At 41.3% G+C, this 18,278-nt stretch overlaps 1 protein-coding gene across 1 annotated transcript in view; it reads left to right on the top strand.

Moving 5' to 3' along the window:
* Positions 1-18,278, top strand: part of LOC122917667 (ras and EF-hand domain-containing protein) — a 73,650-nt gene that overhangs the window by 30,894 nt on the left and 24,478 nt on the right. The window contains exons 3-9 of the mRNA XM_044265824.1: positions 9-99; positions 6,202-6,297; positions 9,421-9,498; positions 11,771-11,886; positions 14,145-14,213; positions 15,827-15,911; positions 16,803-16,891. Coding sequence (XP_044121759.1) covers positions 9-99; positions 6,202-6,297; positions 9,421-9,498; positions 11,771-11,886; positions 14,145-14,213; positions 15,827-15,911; positions 16,803-16,891 — 624 coding nt within the window. The remainder of the gene's footprint in view (positions 1-8; positions 100-6,201; positions 6,298-9,420; positions 9,499-11,770; positions 11,887-14,144; positions 14,214-15,826; positions 15,912-16,802; positions 16,892-18,278) is intronic.

Below are 18,278 nucleotides of genomic sequence, written 5' to 3' on the forward strand. Positions count from 1 at the left end.
AATTTCAGAGCCCAGGACAAGGCAGCCATGCAGCTGAGTGAGTTGGAAGAGGAAATGGATCAGAGGATTCAGGCAGCAGAACACAAGACGCGTAAAGATGTGAGTCTGTGGGATTGGCCCTTTCTTCCCACCATTCCTGATGGATCGCCTTTTACAGACCGGGCACCGGGCAGGGTTTTCCATGAGAGCTATTTTTGGTAATGGTTTTGCGGGGAGAGCGAGGGGGGAAAGAGTTAATAAATAATCAAATAAAGTAGGTAATTTCAGTAGCTACGAGTAAAGAGCAAGTGTGGTCAGCAACGATGGGGAGAAGCGGTCGGCGGGTCAGGGGCCTCTCTGAGGATGTGCTGCCATAGTGGAGGCCCGAGGAAGAAGGCAGCGCCCCCCTGGGGTAGAGAAGGGTGTTTCAGATCTTCTGCCACAGTCTCCCCGACCATGCCCACTGCCAACTTTAAATCTAGATTGCAGGGAAATTAAAATTCTCTCTGCGAACTTCAGTGTTTTATAATAAAATGTACTTTTATTCATCACTGACTGAACTCTACAGTTGAAACTTGCAACTCTACAGTTGAAACTTAATGATTTCCATAGAAGCAATTTTTGTCTTTTTTCCGTATAAACTACAGCTGGGTGATGAATGTTTACTGGAAATAGAAAATAGACTTACCTGTAAGGCTAATGTTGGGTTGAACATTCTCTATTCATTTGCCCTGTTACCTCTAAGAGGCAGCAGGATGGAGTGAGAAGAGCCTGAGTATTAGCATCTGATTGGCCTTAGTGTGCTTCCTGGCTCTGCCTTTGCCCAGGCAGGTGGCCCTGGGAAAATAACCAGACCTCTGACCTTGGTGGTGCCGTTTTTAGAATGGGGTAATGCACCAGCCTGTTTCACGGAGGCCCAGCCTAATGGTGGACATGGGTGCCTAGCACCGGGCCTGAGGTGAGCTGACTGCATCCTGGCTGTGGCCGGCCTGCTCTTTCCCGTGACTCTTCGTACTTTGTGTCCTTCTAGATTCTTTTAACAATGTTTATTCTTCCGATCCAAGAGCATGGAATGGTCTTCCATCTATTTGTGTCTTCTTCAATTTCTTTCATGAGTGTTCTGTAGTTCCTCAAGTATAGATCCTTTACCTCTTTAGTTAGGTTTATTCCCAGGTATCTTATGGTTCTTGGTGCTATAGTAAATGGAATCGATTCTCTAATTTCCCTTTCTGTATTTTCATTGTTAGTGTATAAGAAAGCCACTGATTTCTGCACATTGACTTTGTATCCTGCCACGTTGCTGAATTGCTGTATGAGTTCTAGTAGTTTGGGGGGTGGAGTCTTTTGGGTTTTCCATATAAAGAATCATGTCATCTGCAAAGAGAGAGAGTTTGACTTCTTCATTACCAATTTGGATACCTTTTATTTCTCTCTGTTGTCTGATTGCTGTTGCTAGGACTTCTAATACTATGTTGAACAAGAGTGGTGAAAGTGGGCATCCTTGTCTTGTTCCTGATCTCAATGGGAAGGCTGCAAGCTTATTCCCATTGAGGATGATATTTGCTGTGGGTCTTTCATAGATAGATTTGATGAGGTTCAGGAATGTTTCCTCTATCCCTATACTTTGAAGCGTTTTAATCAGGAACGGATGCTGGATTTTGTCAAATGCCTTTTCTGCATCAATTGAGAGGACCATGTGGTTCTTCTCTCTTCTCATATTAATTTGTTGTATCACATTGATTGATTTGCGAATGTTGAACCATCCTTGTAGCCCAGGGATGAATCCCACCTGATCATGGTGAATAATCTTTTTAATGTGCTGTTGGATCCTGTTGGCTAGGATCTTGTTGAGAATCTTAGCATCCATATTCATCAGTGATATTGGTCTGAAATTCTCCTTTTTGGTAGATTCTTTGCCTTGGTCTGCTGTACCCCATATATGACTTTGGGTCTCTTCGTTGTCTTATCTCTTACTGGCAAGTTGAATAACTGTTGGGATGTCATGTTCAACAGAGTCAGTGGCTCACAGTCCGTGGGCCTGCTTTAGGGATGTGGAGATCCCATTATTCTGATAGCAGTCCATTTGTTGTAGTCTAGAAACAGGAAAATCATATATTTTTTTTCTGCCTTTTTTCCCTCTCCGTGCATTTTATCTGTGTGCTCATTCCTTCATCGAACACTTACAAGTGCACGAGTTCTCCTGCCATCAGTCTCACTGCTTCTTAACCAGCAGACTTGGTGTTGGAGCCCTTACCAGGCCCCCACATCCTGTAACTTCATGTTTGGCTCAGCTCGGCTCCCTGTGGTTCTGCACTGCACAGCTCTGGTCCGGCGTGGTCATTGCTCTTCCTTCTCTCCGTCTGCTTTCTTTGCCCCTCCTTTCCATTTTCCCAAACTCAGCCAAGCTTAGAGAAAGTCTCCCCGTCTCCTTGATGTTCCCTCGCAGTCCTCTGGTCATATCCACCTCTTCCTGACCTTGACTCCTTTTGCCCTTACAGTGTTAGTCCATTGCTGCAGGTAAGTATTTTAGACTGTAATGGCTTTCTCGAAGTAGAATTGACACACGAGGAGCTGCATATTTACAGTACAGAACACAATAACACTGGGTGTGCCCATAGTTCAGGAATCCACCACCAACAGTCAAGATAATGGGTGTATCCGTCCACCATTTAAGTTTCCTCAGGCCCCTTTGTCATGCTTCCCTTCCTCCCTCCTCTGCCCTCCTTGCCAGGCAACCACTGTGTATCTTCTTCCATGAAATGTCTGTTAAAATCTTTTGGTTTTCTTATTATGCAGGGTTTATTATTTTTTTTAAATACAGTTTTCTTTTAGACTGATTTATTTGAGAGAGAGAGAGCACAAGCAAGAAGGGCAGAGGGAGAGAGAATCTCAAGCCAACTCTGCACAGAGCCCAACCCCAGGACCTTGAGATCTGATCTGACCCAAAACCAAGAGTCAGACACGTAGCTGACTGCACCATCCAAGCACCCCTGTTACCGAGTTTTGAGAGCTCTTTATATATTCTGATTTTAAAATTTTCTCCCACACGGTGACTTGTCCTTTCATTCTCCTAACAGTGTATTTTGAAGAGTAGAAGTTTTTCATTTTGATGAAGTCCGATTTGTCAATTTTTCTTTAATGGATCATGCTTTTGGCATCTAAGAAATCTTTGCCTAACACAAGGTCACAAAGATTATTCTGCTGTTTTCTTCTGTAAGTTTTATTTGTTTTAGATTTTACATTTAGGATCCATTTTCAAGATATGGGTCAAAGTTCATATTTTTTTGCAGGTGGATATCCAGTTGTTCCAGCACCATTTGTTGGAGACTATTTGTTCTCCATTGAATTGCCTTTGCACTTTGTCCAACGTTGGTTTACTGCTTTTGTGTGGCTTTATTTCTGGGCTCTCTGGTGTGTTCCATTGATTGCTTTATGCCAGTATTACATTGTTTTGGTGACTATTGCTTTATAATAAGTCTTGAAATCAAGTAATATTAGCTTTTCAATTTTGTTCTTTTTCAAAGTTGTCTTGGCTATTTTATATCCCTTAATTTCCACAGCATCAGCTTGTCAGTTTCTTAAAACAAAAAAACAAATCCCAAACCTTCTGGGGGTTGATTTGATTTCATTGCATTTATAGATCAATATGGGGAGAATTGGCATCTTAACAATAATGAGTAATTTGATCCATAAACTGGATGTATTCTGCATTTATTTAGGTCTTCTTTAAATTTTCTTCACATTGTTTTGTAGTGTACAACATACAGATCTTATAAGTCTTTCCTCAGATTCATTCCTAAGTATTTGATATTTTAATGCTACTCTAAACAATGTTAAAATTTTCAATTTCTGGTTTCCCATTGTGAATACATAGAAATACACTTGATTTTTATATACAGATCTTATACCCTATCATATTTGTTTACATTGCTCACACTCAGTAGCTTTTGGGGTAGATTCCATTAGATTTTCTATGTAAATGGTATGTAATCTATGAATAAAGACAGCTTTATGTCTCTCTTTCTGACGTGAATGATCACTTCATTTTTCTCTCCTTATTGCACTGGTTAGAACAAGGAAAGTGAGAGCAGATATCCTTATCTACATTCTCTCTCTTAACAAGAAGTATGATGTTAGTGGCATATTGCTCATAGATGCCCTTTATTGAATTTTGAGCATGTTCCTGGTTGGCTAAGAGTTGTTGTTCTAATTAGGAATGGAATGTTGTATTTATTTATTTATTTATTTTTATTTATTTTTTTTTTTAAAGATTTTATTTATTTATTTGAGAGAGAGAGTGAGAGAGAGCATGAGCGAGGGGAAGGTCAGAGAGCGAAGCAGACTCCCCATGGAGCTGGGAGCCTGATGTGGGACTCGATCCCGGGACTCCAGGATCACGCCCTGAGCCGAAGTCAGTCGTCCAACCAACTGAGCCACCCAGGCGTCCCTGGAATGTTGTATTTAATCAAATGCTTTTTCTATAGCTATTGAAATGATCATGGCTTTTCTCTTTTTTTGACCATCAATGTGGTAATTACATTGATTTTCAAGTATTAAAACACACTTGCCGTCTGGGGATAAACCCCACTTAGTTATTATGTATTTTCATTTTTATGTCTTTGTTATTTCATTTTGTTAAATTTTGTTATTTTTATTATTTTTGCATCCATATTAATAAAAGATATTGGTTTGTGGGTTTCTCTTAATGTGTTTTTGTCTCAGGCCAGTGCTGGTCTCACAGAATGAGTTGGGAAGGCTTCCCTCCCTTTCAGTTTCCTGGAAGTTTGTGATGAGTTGGTCTGAAGCACCACCATTTCTACCTAAGTTACTATAACGACGCCCCATCCAATCTCTTGGCGTCTGCCTGTGACAAACAGGTTGGGAATGGAAAGAGCTACATAGTGGTGATTTCCTTTCTTAAGCTCTGAACCAAATATTTTTACACCATAAATGTTGTTATTTTTAGCGTCATGGTGCTGGTTTTAGCGAGAAGACTTGCCGAGATGCCAGGAAGGCTGTCCGAGGTAGATGCTCATTGGGAGGCTTCATGTCTTCATCTGCCTGTGAGGGGCAACACTTGCTTCCTCACCTGTAAAGCTGAATAAATTCAAGAGACTCACTTAAAACAAGGTTACCATGGGTGAAGATGTTGTTCTTCTCCAGACATTTCCTCCTAAGCATAGAAGATTTAATTTACATGGATTATTTAATTTATATAGATTATTTAATTTACTTGGATAATTTAATATACTCCTCACATTAATCCAGTAAGGAAATGGAGGCTTCAAGTAAGTTGTCTCAGCTAGACAGCCAAGTAAGTGGGATGTAAGACCGTGTAACTCTGGTAGGTATTGAGACATGGGGTCATGTCTCCCCTGCAGAGAGGCCTTACCTTACCTTCCAATTCACTTCCTGTCACATCTCATTGTTAGCTTCTTCTTGTATTGCTTCCTGAGATCATCTTTGCTTCCTGTCTTCTCCCACCAGGATGCCTATTGGTCTTCATGGCTCCTGCTCTGTCTCTCGGTGCTCGGGACTGTTGGCATATAGGAGGCTATATGTTCAGTGCATATCTGAACACTCAATTTCACTGGCTATTAACATAAAAATTTATTTGAGTTCTAAACGTAGTTTAGAACATTGTTCCATGCTTTGTGGAGAGGAAAGGGAAATTTGAAGATGTCTGGGCTCCTGGGAGCTGCAGCCCTTGACCTCCTGGTGTGCCTCTTGGCTTTCTCTAATCCAGGCAGGATACATCTGAGAAGAGCCAGCCCATGCAGAAGCACTTAGCGTAGAAATTTGCAGGTGATGTGATTTGAATTCAAGTAAGGTGTGAGCTCTTGGAAGAAGGATACACCCACTGGACCTTCCTGGGCCCTGATGACATGATGGGGTGTAGGCAAGCACTTGGGCCCTTGGCTCTTGCTGTATGTTTTAATTAACAATAGCAGTAATTAATTAAACTAGTTAATAGATGCTCCCTGGCCTCTGTCACAACATGAGTGATAGTCTTAGGGGCGTCTCACCAGGTGATGTGTGCATGTTGGCTTTCACTTCCACAGGTTTCAGTTCCAGAAGAGCTGTACCTTCCGCCATCCCTTCTTGCCTTCCCTGTGTGGGAGACTTGGGATCAGCCTTAGTTTGACACAATACATTTCTCGCTCAATTGGGAATTGAAAAACCTTCTTAAATCAGTAAAATCTTTTTTCCTTTTTTTAAAAGGAAAAACGTAAGGCTGAGGAAGCCCTCAGTGACCTCAGACGTCAGTATGAAACAGAAGTAGGAGATCTACAGGTGACAATAAAGAAACTTAAAAAGGTAGGTTTGTGGCAGTGAGGCTTCTAGGAATAGCCTCAGTATATCTAGGTGTTTAAGTTTTTAGCGACTGAAAACATTGGGAATCATATTAAAGCAGCAGTTGGAATCAGATTTCAGAGTCAAACGGGGCTTCCTGAAAGATGGTTTTTTAAAGGTCCCTGATTTTCTGTTTCAAGGGCAGTCTTTCTTCTGCACAGTCTAATAAATATTTCTGACCCCTTGGACAGTTGTCCATCAAACCCTAGTTTTCCTTCCTCAGGTACCCTCAGGACCCACATGTTCAGGGGATTCTGCTCAGGACAGGAGGGATCCTGTCTTTAGTGGTCACATATTCTCATATGTTTGCCCACAGCTAACTGCAATGGCCAGTATTCGGTGAATATTTATTAAATAAAGTAAATAATCTTGTTCTGTGCAGAAAGTTCCACATGTAGGGCACCCCTGATCAGCAGGAGGTAGGAGAGAACTTGCTGAAATGTGAGCAAAGGTGTGATTGGGTTTGGCCTTTGCTGTGTTTGGTCTCCAATGAGTAAGGTATTCTTCACCCTGTGATGTGCTGGTAGCTACTTATCAACAGGCTCTAGAGAGGGGAGGGGGTCAGGCACAAATCTGTAATATTTGCTGATTTCCATGGTGTTAAGGCTCCCATCAAGCTTAAAATTTTAAGCTGCCAAGTTGACATTACTGAGAGCAGAGTTTGGGAAGAGGTACGTCCCATTGGCTCTCCGCTGCCGGCCCAGGCTGTCTGCAGCTTGGTACTGGATCCACCGCTTGGGTGTGGGTTGTCTCTGCAGCGAGCGGAAATACCTTGGCTAAAGTGAAAACGGTTACTGGAAAAAAAATCATTCCTAAAAGTGGGACTGTGGCACTTTGCTTCTCTGGTTCTTCATGTGATCACATTTAATGTTCTTTCCAGTGTTTATAGTCAATGAGATTAAGTGACGATTAGCTGTATTTTATAGTCTATTGCAGTTCAAACCTCTGGGATTATTAAAAATTCTCCCCAGTGGCCTTCTTGGGAAATTATGATCAATGTCAACCTTTTCTCTAGTTGACAGAGGCCATTAGACAGACATGAGATGCTTGAATTGCACAATTTGAACAGACCAATCCCTTGTTGATGCCAGAGTCACAGATCTCCTCACCCTGGTCCTTAGTTATTTTCCTGTCTTCTGACATCTTTAGGCTAAAAGCAAGTTACGCAGAAAAGACATAAGTTTCTTGCCACGATGAGGCATATGATGAGGACCACATAGGCCCTGAACAGTAAGAGTCAAAAGTGATGGGACCAGAGTCCTCACTGTGGCTCTGCCACTTTCTGCCAGTTGCACCTGGGACAATTGCCTTGTTATCTTATCATTTCGTTTCTCATTTGTAAAATGGGATTAATAATTGACTGTCCCGCCTCACCATAATAGCTGGGACGTTAACTGACTTTATAGTTTAATAAGCTCTTTTTCACAATTGTCAAATTTAATTCTCAAGCTTTCTCTGAGGAGAGGTGAATATGCTGCTTCAGCGCTGAGGACACGGAGTGCTCGCGCCACAGCGCCAGTGAGCCGCAGAGTGGTCTCGCCTCGCGGTTTGCGCTTTCTCACTTGTACCGGACTTCCCGCCTGCTGGGGAGGCTTTTTTATAAGATGGGGATTCACGTGAGGGAGCGTTAAAGGCTTAAACTATGGAAAAGATTACAAATTGATTATGACTGCCGTTACCCTAAGCCATGGATTCCAAGGAACCTAGTTTTGTTTTTTTTTTTCCTTAGGATTTTTATTTACTCATTTGACAGAGATCACAAGTAGGCAGAGAGGCAGGCAGAGAGAGAGGAGGAAGCAGGCTCCCCGCTGAGCAGAGAGCCCGATGCGGGGCTCCATCCCAGGACCCTGGGATCACAACTTGCGCTGAAGACAGAAGCTTTAACCCACTGAGCAACCCAGGTGCCCCAGAAACCTAGGTTCCCCCTCCATTTTTCTTCTCTGAAATTGGCATGCATCTGAAAATATCAAGGGCTCTTCTCAGAGCTGGCCAGGGGGTAGAGTTGTGGTCTCGTGTGAAAACTTTTAATAGAAGCATCTGGTAAGATGAAGAAAGTCCAGCATCAGATTACTTAGGCTTTGACTTAGTGTGATGAAATTTAGCATTCATTTTGGTCACTGCGTAACTACTCAGTTAATGGAAACCCACGGGTCCCCACCGTTTCCAGGGACTGTCGGCTCTTTGTAGGAGAGACATTTTAGTTGTCCATGTTAGAGATGCTCCTGAGCTGGTTTAATCTGGTGATACTGACAAGTCACCCAGAAAGCAGGCTCAGGTATATATCCATAGAGTCTGGGTGCATATGTCACTAGCTTCCTGTCACACTTACCTGTTACTGATTTCAGTTATTCTAATAAGCACTTACTGGAATCACTGTGAAAAAAAGAAGTGAATCTGACGCTAACACTGCTGTTAAAAATCTTGGACTCTGGTAGGAGAGGTAAGGCATTCGTAAATAATTATAATACAGGGTAGAAAGTGTTAAGTACAGATAAATTTCTAGGAGAATATAAAGGTCCAGACTCATATGCAACGTAACTGAAAAGGTGAAGTTAGGTCGCTTAGTAGTTGAATGGCTTCCCAAAAGGACTGTTCAGTTGTTTCAAAGGAAATTCATTAAGCCAAAAGAAAAACAAACAAACAAACAAACAAAAAAAACCCTTTTTAAATGCTTAAATTTTTTTTTTTTTTTAATTAGAGTTCTAAAAGACATGAAGAGACAGCTTTACTATCACATGTTAGCATCAGAACAAAATTGTGAGAGGAATTTTCACTGGTTGTCATATTAGATCAGACATTTTTTTGTTTGTTTGTTTCTTTTTTTTTTCCAATTTATTTATTTTCAGAAAAACAGTATTCATTATTTTTTCACCACACCCAGTGCTCCATGAAAATGCTTAAATTATTGAAACCAAGTTTTCAAATCCTCATGGATTATATGTAGCTTAATGATTTACAAAGTTGTATCATGTTGAAAATTGAAGACTTTTAGAATTCCTATAGCTATATATTCAAGGATACTAATAAACTTAACTGAATCTATCCAAAGTGAGTTTGTACATGAACAGCTTTTATTTGTTCTTTCAGCTAGAAGAACAATCAAAACAACTAAGTCAAAAAGAAGATGTGGCTGCCTTAAAAAAGCAAATTTATGATTTATCAATGGTAAGAATCACCTTTCATTTCCAGAAATACATTTCCTCTTCGATGACTAGACATGATTGGGCTGTTTATCGGTGTTCCGGGGATGGAGAGAAATTAATACTGCAGTGAGATGTACCTTTGACCAAACATGTTACTCAGGCTATTATCCTCAATGATTCCCCACCTGTGGTGAATGCTTTTATTTATTTCTTATTCACAGCAATGGTGGCATGGCCCTTGCAGTTCACATAGTTAACCCTGCATTCCCGCAGCTTCAGCTCTGCTCTGTATCCCCAGCTTTGTGGGACGAGGGGATAATTGCCCTTTTCTTCCTCCAGAGTTCCTCTTTCTGTCCCTTTCCCACCTTCCTGACCCTTCCTTTGGTCTTTCTGTTGCCAAATTGACAGCCTTTGTGTCTGTTTTATCATCATCATTAAGTTGTCTTTATTTTGTTTTTAGGTGGACTCTCGAAAAGCTAACAGCCACTAGCGAACATTTCCTTGGTTAGGACTCTAAATATTCTCATTGCCGAGCCCAGAAGTGAGCCAGCTTGCTGCCAGTGCATTTCTTTCTCTCCATTCATTATCCCCATACCACTCAGAAGAGAAGGCTCCTAGCTTCATGGTCAAGTTGGAATGTGCCATTGGTTCCAAATTTTGCCACATGTTAGTTAGCTCTGTATTTGGATCATGACTTTCTTGTAGAGTTGCTAATTTTTCTTGCATTTCCTGGTTGAATTTTTGGTTTCTTGTAAAAAGAAACTCTGGCATCTTCAGGATATCATTCACCGATGCCTTCCAGCTTCTTATCTATTCTTCCTGATGCATGGAATTTGTTTTTTCTCTTTGAAAATGTTAATTTTGGAGTCTCCAAAATTTCAGTTCTTATTGGACTGATTGTTTTTTAAACTCACTACCCATACATCATCCTGGAATTTCTGAACATTTTAGGTAGCTGGTGTAGGATTCCTGTGCAGCTAGGTAAATACACCTGTTTACCTTGGGACCTCCCCTGAGAGGGTGTCTTCCTAGGAGCTGTGTGTGTGAAGCTGGCTTTTGGAATGGGGGACCGCTTATGACCGGAATTAGTGGGATATGGATAAGAGGACTTAGGACACTGTATAGGGGTCATTCAGTTCTTTTTCTTTTTAAAGATTTTATTTATTTGTTTGAAAGAGAGAGAGAACAAGTGGGGGCAGAAGGAGAGTCAGAGAATCTGAAACAGACTCCACGCTGAGCACTGAACGTGAGGCGGGACTCTATCTCATGACCCTGAAATCAGGACTTGAGCCCAAACCAAGAGTTGGATGCTTAACTGACTGTGCCACGCAGGCACCCACTTCAGTTCTTTATAAAAAGACAAGCTCTGTCTTACTGCTTTGGGAATTGACTCTGACTATCTGCTATTCTTTGCTAGTGTAAGAGAGGATGGCCTGGGGGCTGCGGGCTGCTTGCCTTAATACACAAATTTTATCTGTTTTTAAGCTCCATTTCCACTTGTTGGGAAGCGGATGCTGCCTAGCTAATTGCCTCCTCCTTTGCTCTGTAGCACAACCTTCCCCACGCCTCTTCCAGACCTACTGTGCTCCTGCTCTCTTCTCTTCTGTCAGCACATTTCCATCCAGTTTCCATCTTCCAGGAATGTATTTAATTCACTTGAGTGTTGGGGGCCCCTCTTGCATTCTTGTAACCTGTATTGGTTTATTTCATGTTATTTGGTATTTCGTGGGCATGGGGTCTTCAAAGGGAAAGAAGAGTGTTCAGTCCATCATTTTGTACTGGAAGCCTCCAGTGTTTTTTTCCTTCTTTTTTAAGAAAAACATAGACTTTTTTTTAAAAAAACCAAACTATTTTTAAGTGCAAAAATCACAAATGTTAGGTGATGAGATTTATTATAAAAATTAGCCAGTCTGCCTGGTGATAAATACTGTTAATTCCTCAGCATATTTGTCAGTAGATTCATAGCTCTCATTGAGTAAAACAGATGTTTACATGTTTGATCTGAGTTAATTTGCCAGTAACATGTTAAAGTACATCACAATCCCGTCTTGACTGAGTTTTTTGGCACCAAATGTCAAACGTTAAACAAAAGAACAATTTCAAAGATTTAGCTTTTTGAGACTTTACTTCTTTATGATATTTTCAAATCACCTTGAATTGGTAACCAGTTCTTCGAACACCCAAGATTTGAAGGACTGTGGAGGTGTGGGGGTGGGGTGTGAGGTTCCATTACCCTTGACTCTCCCGGGTGGAAGATGCCCGAAATCTAATGCTTGTGCTTTCCTTTCCTTCAGGAAAATCAGAAAGTTAAGAAAGATCTTTTAGAAGCACAGACAAACATAGCCTTCCTCCAGAGTGAATTAGATGCTTTGAAAAGTGATTATGCCGATCAGACTCTGAATTCAGAAAGGTATGAAACTTGGCATTTTATTCTTTAGTTTGAGTGGGTTGTTTCTCTAGATGGCCATCCATGTGAATGAAGTCAGCTACGTAATCATAGGGTTATTTATTGACCTTGCTGGTATGTTCTTTGCTTTCCAAAGATTTCACTTTCAGTGTCCTATTGCCTGGTGATTTTTGCATTTAAAAATATTTTTAACAAAAAGATTAATTAGTATAATTATTGACTGCTTTGGAGAGTGCAGGGCTTAATAGATGTTTGAATTGTTGGGAACAGAAGAGTATACCTAACATGTCGGCGGTCAGTGCTAATTGACACAGAGGTACATACACATATGTGTATGTATGTATGCATATACATACATATGTGTGTGTATGTATGTATGCATATACATACATATATGTGTGTATATATATGCAATTTCCTAAGTATCCATATATATCCATATACCCATACATGTCCACATATATGGATACTTATGTGGGTATTTGCATTCACAGAATTGCATACAAATGCCTATATGGAGATATATACATCCAAAACACATACATGTGTGTACATGTGTCTATATAAACTTGTACATTTGGGGAAAATGTCATGCTTTTTGGTTTTATTTGCTTGCAAACTTTAATCACAATTAAAGTCCTGTAATGGTCAGCAGTGAAACATTTAAGTACTTACTGTATACAGGTTCCTGACTTATAGAAGGAGTAATGAGTGTGGAATATATGAGAAAAAGAAAAGCAAAGATGTGGTCTTTGCTGTATGAGAAGTTCAGGTTCTTTGAGAAAGCCACAAAGCTGAAAGGTTATGGAGCTTCGTAGGAGCTGAGCAGTGTCAGAAACAATCCCAGCAGTGTTGCTGGTTGGGTCCATTGCCATGTGATGGTAGATAAAGTGTCCTTTTTATTCAGAAGAGGTGAAGAGATTTATTCGAGAGGAGACGCTTGAGGTCAGCTTGAGAGGAGCTGGCCTGTGCTGATCGGGGTGGGGAGGTCAGGGGCAATGTCAGTGAGGTTGCACAGGCGGCCCTGCCATCTGGCAGGCACTGTACATAGGACCTTCCTAGCATTAAGTCTTGCAATCCATAGAATGTCCTATGAGATACAGACTTTTAGTCTCTCCATTTCAGAGACTCTTAAGAGTCTCAGAGTTGCTCTAAGTGAGCAGTAAGCAAGGCAGAAGCAAGAACAGAGGGACAGGTAAGACTGGCTTGGGGCAGAGTGCTCACACATCTGGATAGGAAAAGGTATTTCAAATGGAAGAGTAAAAGTTAAACAAAGTCTAAAAATTTAAACGTCGGTTTAAGGCTATGATGCAAGGGCGCAACATTTTTGGCTAAGGAGCTTGAATTCCTATCTCAATTCGGAACCTTTTATTTTATTTTTTTAAAGATCTTATTTATTTATTCGATAGAGAGAGACAGTGAGAGAGAGAATACAAGTAGGGGGAGTGGAAGAGGGAGAAGCAGGCTTCCCCAGCAGAGCAGGGAACCCAAGGTGGGGCTCGATTCTAGGATCCTGGGATCATGACCTGAGCCTAAGGCAGACGCTTAATGACTGAGCCACCTAGGCACCCCAGGAACCTTCTCACTTTATCACCAAGAGAGTGAGTAGACAGGTTATTGTGGATGACAGTTCAGGGCCTGAGAGTCTTTGAAAGCTAGTGATGGGGTTTGTCTGCTTAGAAATGAGGCTGGGGCCAAATGGGGGCTGGTGGTGAGTGACTGAAGTTCTCAAGGGACATTACCAAGGAGGCCAGAGCTTTGTAATAAAGCAACAGGAATCACTGAGCATGGTTTTATGACAGATGGAGAGAGCCTGGTCCTATGGACTTCTCTTTGGTTTACGGTGAGGAGAGGAGAACCAGTCAGGGAAAGGAGAAGGAATCACAAGGAGGGAGAAAAATAGCGGGGCTGGGAATGTGTTAAAGCAGAGAAAGAGCAGGGGAGGGTCAAAGTAGAGAGAGCAGGCTGGGTTGAAGGGGCTGGTAATCAGTGCCTGGGGAGAGGGGAATTAGCAGAAGGTGAAGGGTCATGGTCCTGTGAGGAATGGAGCTGGCTTTGGGAGGGAGAACAAGACCTCGCACAGGAAGCAGAGTGGGGATATGCAGGCGTGTGGGGCTGCTGACCACATGGAGGGACTGAACGATAGAAAACCATGGCCAAGGACACAAATCTTTGAGAAAGGTGAAGGGGTGTCTGGAGGATAGGTGTAAGGCAGTACTGCATACCTAATTCTGGTTCAAACATAAAATATGGTTTTACAGGGATCTGGAAATAATCCGAGAGTACACAGAAGATCGAAATAGTCTTGAGAGACAAATTGAAATACTCCAGTAAGTTCTCATATAAAATGCTCATTACATTTACATTTTCCTAATGTTTTGTGAATGAGACATGTGCCCCATGTCACACGAGTGGTCATATTCTCAGGACTGGGTTTGCAGGTCCAGGTGGGTTTCTTCTCGCTGTGGGTGCATTCAGCACTTGGCCTTCCACTGCTTTTAATCCTAAATAAACTGTTCGAATCCAGGGACTAGAGTATAATTCTCTCTAAGTCCTCACCAGTCAGGTAAGATGTTGTTACTCCTCCATAAAGACTCAGGGCTCGACCTCAGTGGCTGTCTCTGCAGCTCAGCACACCGGAGGCTGTCAGGAATCTCCTGTTCGCTCATGTCAGAGCACCGGACACCCATGATCATTCTTGCCCAACATATTGATCTTGGTGAGGCAGCTACTTTTCTTAGTTGGTTTTTTTTTTTTTTTTTAACCCTACTGGAAATATTACACCTGCTTATCAACTTCACACTCAAGTTACCGTAATTCCAGCTTCTGAGGGCCTTCCCCACAAGAACCCCCCTCCTCTACCCCAGCGCTCTCTTCTACCCATGTGAGTTCTCGTTTGTCTCCCCACATGAAGGAGGATCAGACTTGGCAAGTTTGTTTTCCCCATTTTCAATGACTGTGAAGTCTCACCTGTGGCAGTTACAGAGTTGACATGTTACAGTGATCCTGCTCATTCATTTATTCATTCGTCCGGCAGACTTTATTCAATACCTTTTACAGGTCAGGTATGCCAGGAACTGAGCATAGAATGGCAAGTGAAAAGAAAAGAAAAAAGTCTCTCTGTCTCTTTATGGGGCTCATCTAGGGGAAGAAGATGGAAACTGATGGCTTATTATAGAAATAAACATTAAAATGCCAAAGAAGTGGGATGGGGGGAAGGGGTGTGCCTACTGAGGGCATATAGTGCAGAGCTTCCTCCTAACCAGGAAGGTCCAGGAAGTGTTCTTGCGGATGCAGCAACCGAGCTGAGATCTGAAGGATGGATTAGCCTTCAGTAGAGACAGATCGGCCACTCTCAGGCAGAGGCTCTGTTATTGTCCTCAGTTTTTAGAAGAGGTTGTCGCCACTCTGACAGGTCAGATGACTCCCATCAATGATGTGGAAGGTACATGCCTGCACGGGATTTGAACCCAGAGTCAACATCAGAACATTTCATCAGTACCTGACAGTGCCCGGTGGGCAGCATCAGGCCATGGGGAAGACATGGGAGTAGCCGGGAGAAAGAAGTGTGACATAACACATTACATCTACGCCTGGCTGGGACACATGCACAGGGACAGAGAGCGGCACATGGGGCCACCCGGGTCCAGGCATTTAGGAAACACAGAACTTCAAGAAACCTATTTATACTGTGAAGCTACCTGAGGGAACAGCGGGTTCCAACAGCATAGCTAATTCCTGAAATGCCTTGAGACCTTTAAAAGAGAGGTAATCCATTAATTAAGTTGTAGTTCTAGTAGTGAATTATGATCTCAGTTTAGGAGGTTTGAAGAGGGGTGGTAGAAATTTGCAAGAGGTGGTAAGTAACTCAGTATTCTGAACTTCTCAGCCTGTGAAGAAGTTACCCCAACTTCCCTTATCTGTTTGTTTATTTGCTGTGTAGAACAGCTAACCGGAAGTTACATGACAGTAATGACGGCCTTAGGAGTGCCCTTGAAAACAGTTACAGCAAGTTCAACAGATCTTTGGTATGTAGTAGAATTCTATAATACATTCTGTTCTTTCTTATAGTAGTGTTTTGGTGAAGATCACGTGTTTTCTTAAAGGGGGAACTTACAAAAATGTGAAACTATTCCATTTAAATAGAGGAGGTAACATTTTCCCAAATTAAAGAATACACTACCCTTCTGTGAGATAAATGCCTAGATGTTCACCAACTGTCTGTTAGCTGTTCAAGGAAACCAGAGAAAAATGTGTAAGGTGTGACCTGGGTCCTGGAAGAGTTTATAGTGTAGTAGGGAGTTCAAATGTGCACAGATAGCAATGATAGAAGAAAAAATGGGAAATCTTATCGAAGTGGGAAGAAAATACTTCCCATTTCAGAGGAGGGAGAAGGTGCTTCTGGCTGAGGAGTGTGTTTAGACACACTGAGTATTCTTTAGGTTGTGAGATGATCAGAGTGGGGGCCTTGGATTTAAAACCCCACTACAGAAACAAGCTAAGCCCGTCTTGGAATTTTGAGGAAATTTTCCTGACTGCATTTGTCAGAAATCCTCTTCTCCCACTTCTGGGGGTCAGCTTCAAGTTTAGGGTTCCTTTGCCTTAGCTTTAGGCTTTAGACTTTAGCTCAGTCACTGAGCCAAATTATGGTTTGAGAAGAGATAAATCCAAAGATGTTGCTATTGCAGAGTCCTAGACTATGCAGGCAACCAGGATGCCCTTTATGTCTCATGCAGTGGGATTTGGATCTAAGACACAATGCAGAAAGAGTACTACAGGAGTTATCTTGGTGTTTTACTCATGTACTGTACCAAACTTTTAATTACATTAGAAGTTAATTAGTGTGTTATATATATGTGTATATGTATTATGTGTTTATGGAATAACAAAATGTTGCTTATATATTTTATATATTTCAGCGCATAAGTAATATATCACCAGGGAATACAATTTCTAGGAGCAGTCCCAAATCTAATGGTCATTCTCCTCATCCTCTGGGCTTTGACAGGTATGGTAACACCTGCTTACTTTTCATTTGAATTCTGGATCAGAGTGAAAAGGAAAGTAAATTTCCTTAGAGGGGAATTAAAATAATAGAATCTACTTTGGGCACTAATTTCTATTTTCTGCTATCTTATTTAAAATTTCTGAAACCTGTGAAGATTCAAAGTAGAAATGTTTCAGAGAGGGCAAAGTGATTTCCTTAATACATTGTTATGACTTGATTTTATGTATGCTTCCCCTGACCTCGTTCTCTCATTACATCCTGTTCCTGAGAAGTGAACTCTGAAAACTCTTAGAGGGAAACAAGCAGAACTATAGTGTTGGATGTTGCCATATACATAGGATAAGATGTTGAGATTCTTGGCATGATCTGCAAATGTTTAATAGCTCAGCATAATATTATGTAAGCTGTGTTCGAGGAAACTTTCAAAACAAATAGAAACATGACTAGCAGACGTTTGTGAGCTATTGTATTGAAAGAGTCAGAGATTTAACAGAAGTGAGAATTTAGTTCTATTTTGAATCAAATGAAGTGATATATTGGTCCTATGTAACCTGAGATCTGGCAACAAGGACTGAAAGATTACATGTGTCTACTTGTGTGTATAAATACATATGTCCATTATTATTACTTAAAAAGTTAAATTTGGGGGATATCAAAACCTTGAAAGTAGAAGTTAAGGCATAAGCTATGGGCTTCTAGCTCTCCATTTCCAATGCAACTTTCCAATTCCTATTCATTCCCTTTGCATTTGAAAACTTTTGTTCTAAAGAATAAAAATGTATTGAGAGTTAAGATGGCAGAGCAGTAGGGGGACCCAATGCTTGCCTTGTCCCTCAAATACAGCTAGATAAATACCAGATCTTCCAAATACTCAAGAATAGATCTAAATGCTCAGAGAACAAAATGCAGAACTAAAGGAAGAAAAGAAGCTACACTGTGGTAAGTAGAAGGTGCAGAGGCATGGTTCTGCAGATCTTTCCATGGAAACCTGGCAGCCCAGTGGAGAGTGGCATGACATATTCAACATGCTGGGGAAAATATGCGGCCAAGAATACTTTATCCAGCAAGGTAGCATTCAAAGTAGAAGGAGAGATAAAAAGTTTCCCAGACAAACAAAAACTAAAGGAGTTCCTGACCACAAAATCAGTCCTGCAAGAAACACTAAAAGGGACCCTCTTTGTGGGACAGAAAGACCAAAAGCAATAAAGACTAGAAAGCAACAGAGAATCTCCAGAAGCAGTGACTTTACAGGAATACAACGGCACTAAATACTTGTCTATCAATAATAACTCTGAATGTAAATGGACTAACTGCTCCAGTCAAAAGATATAGGGTATCAGAAGGGATTAAAAAAAAAAAAAAAGACCCATTTATATGCTCCTTCCAA

Source organism: Neovison vison, chromosome 9, assembly GCF_020171115.1.
Source record: "Neovison vison isolate M4711 chromosome 9, ASM_NN_V1, whole genome shotgun sequence".
NCBI classification, from domain to species: Eukaryota; Metazoa; Chordata; class Mammalia; order Carnivora; family Mustelidae; genus Neogale; species Neogale vison.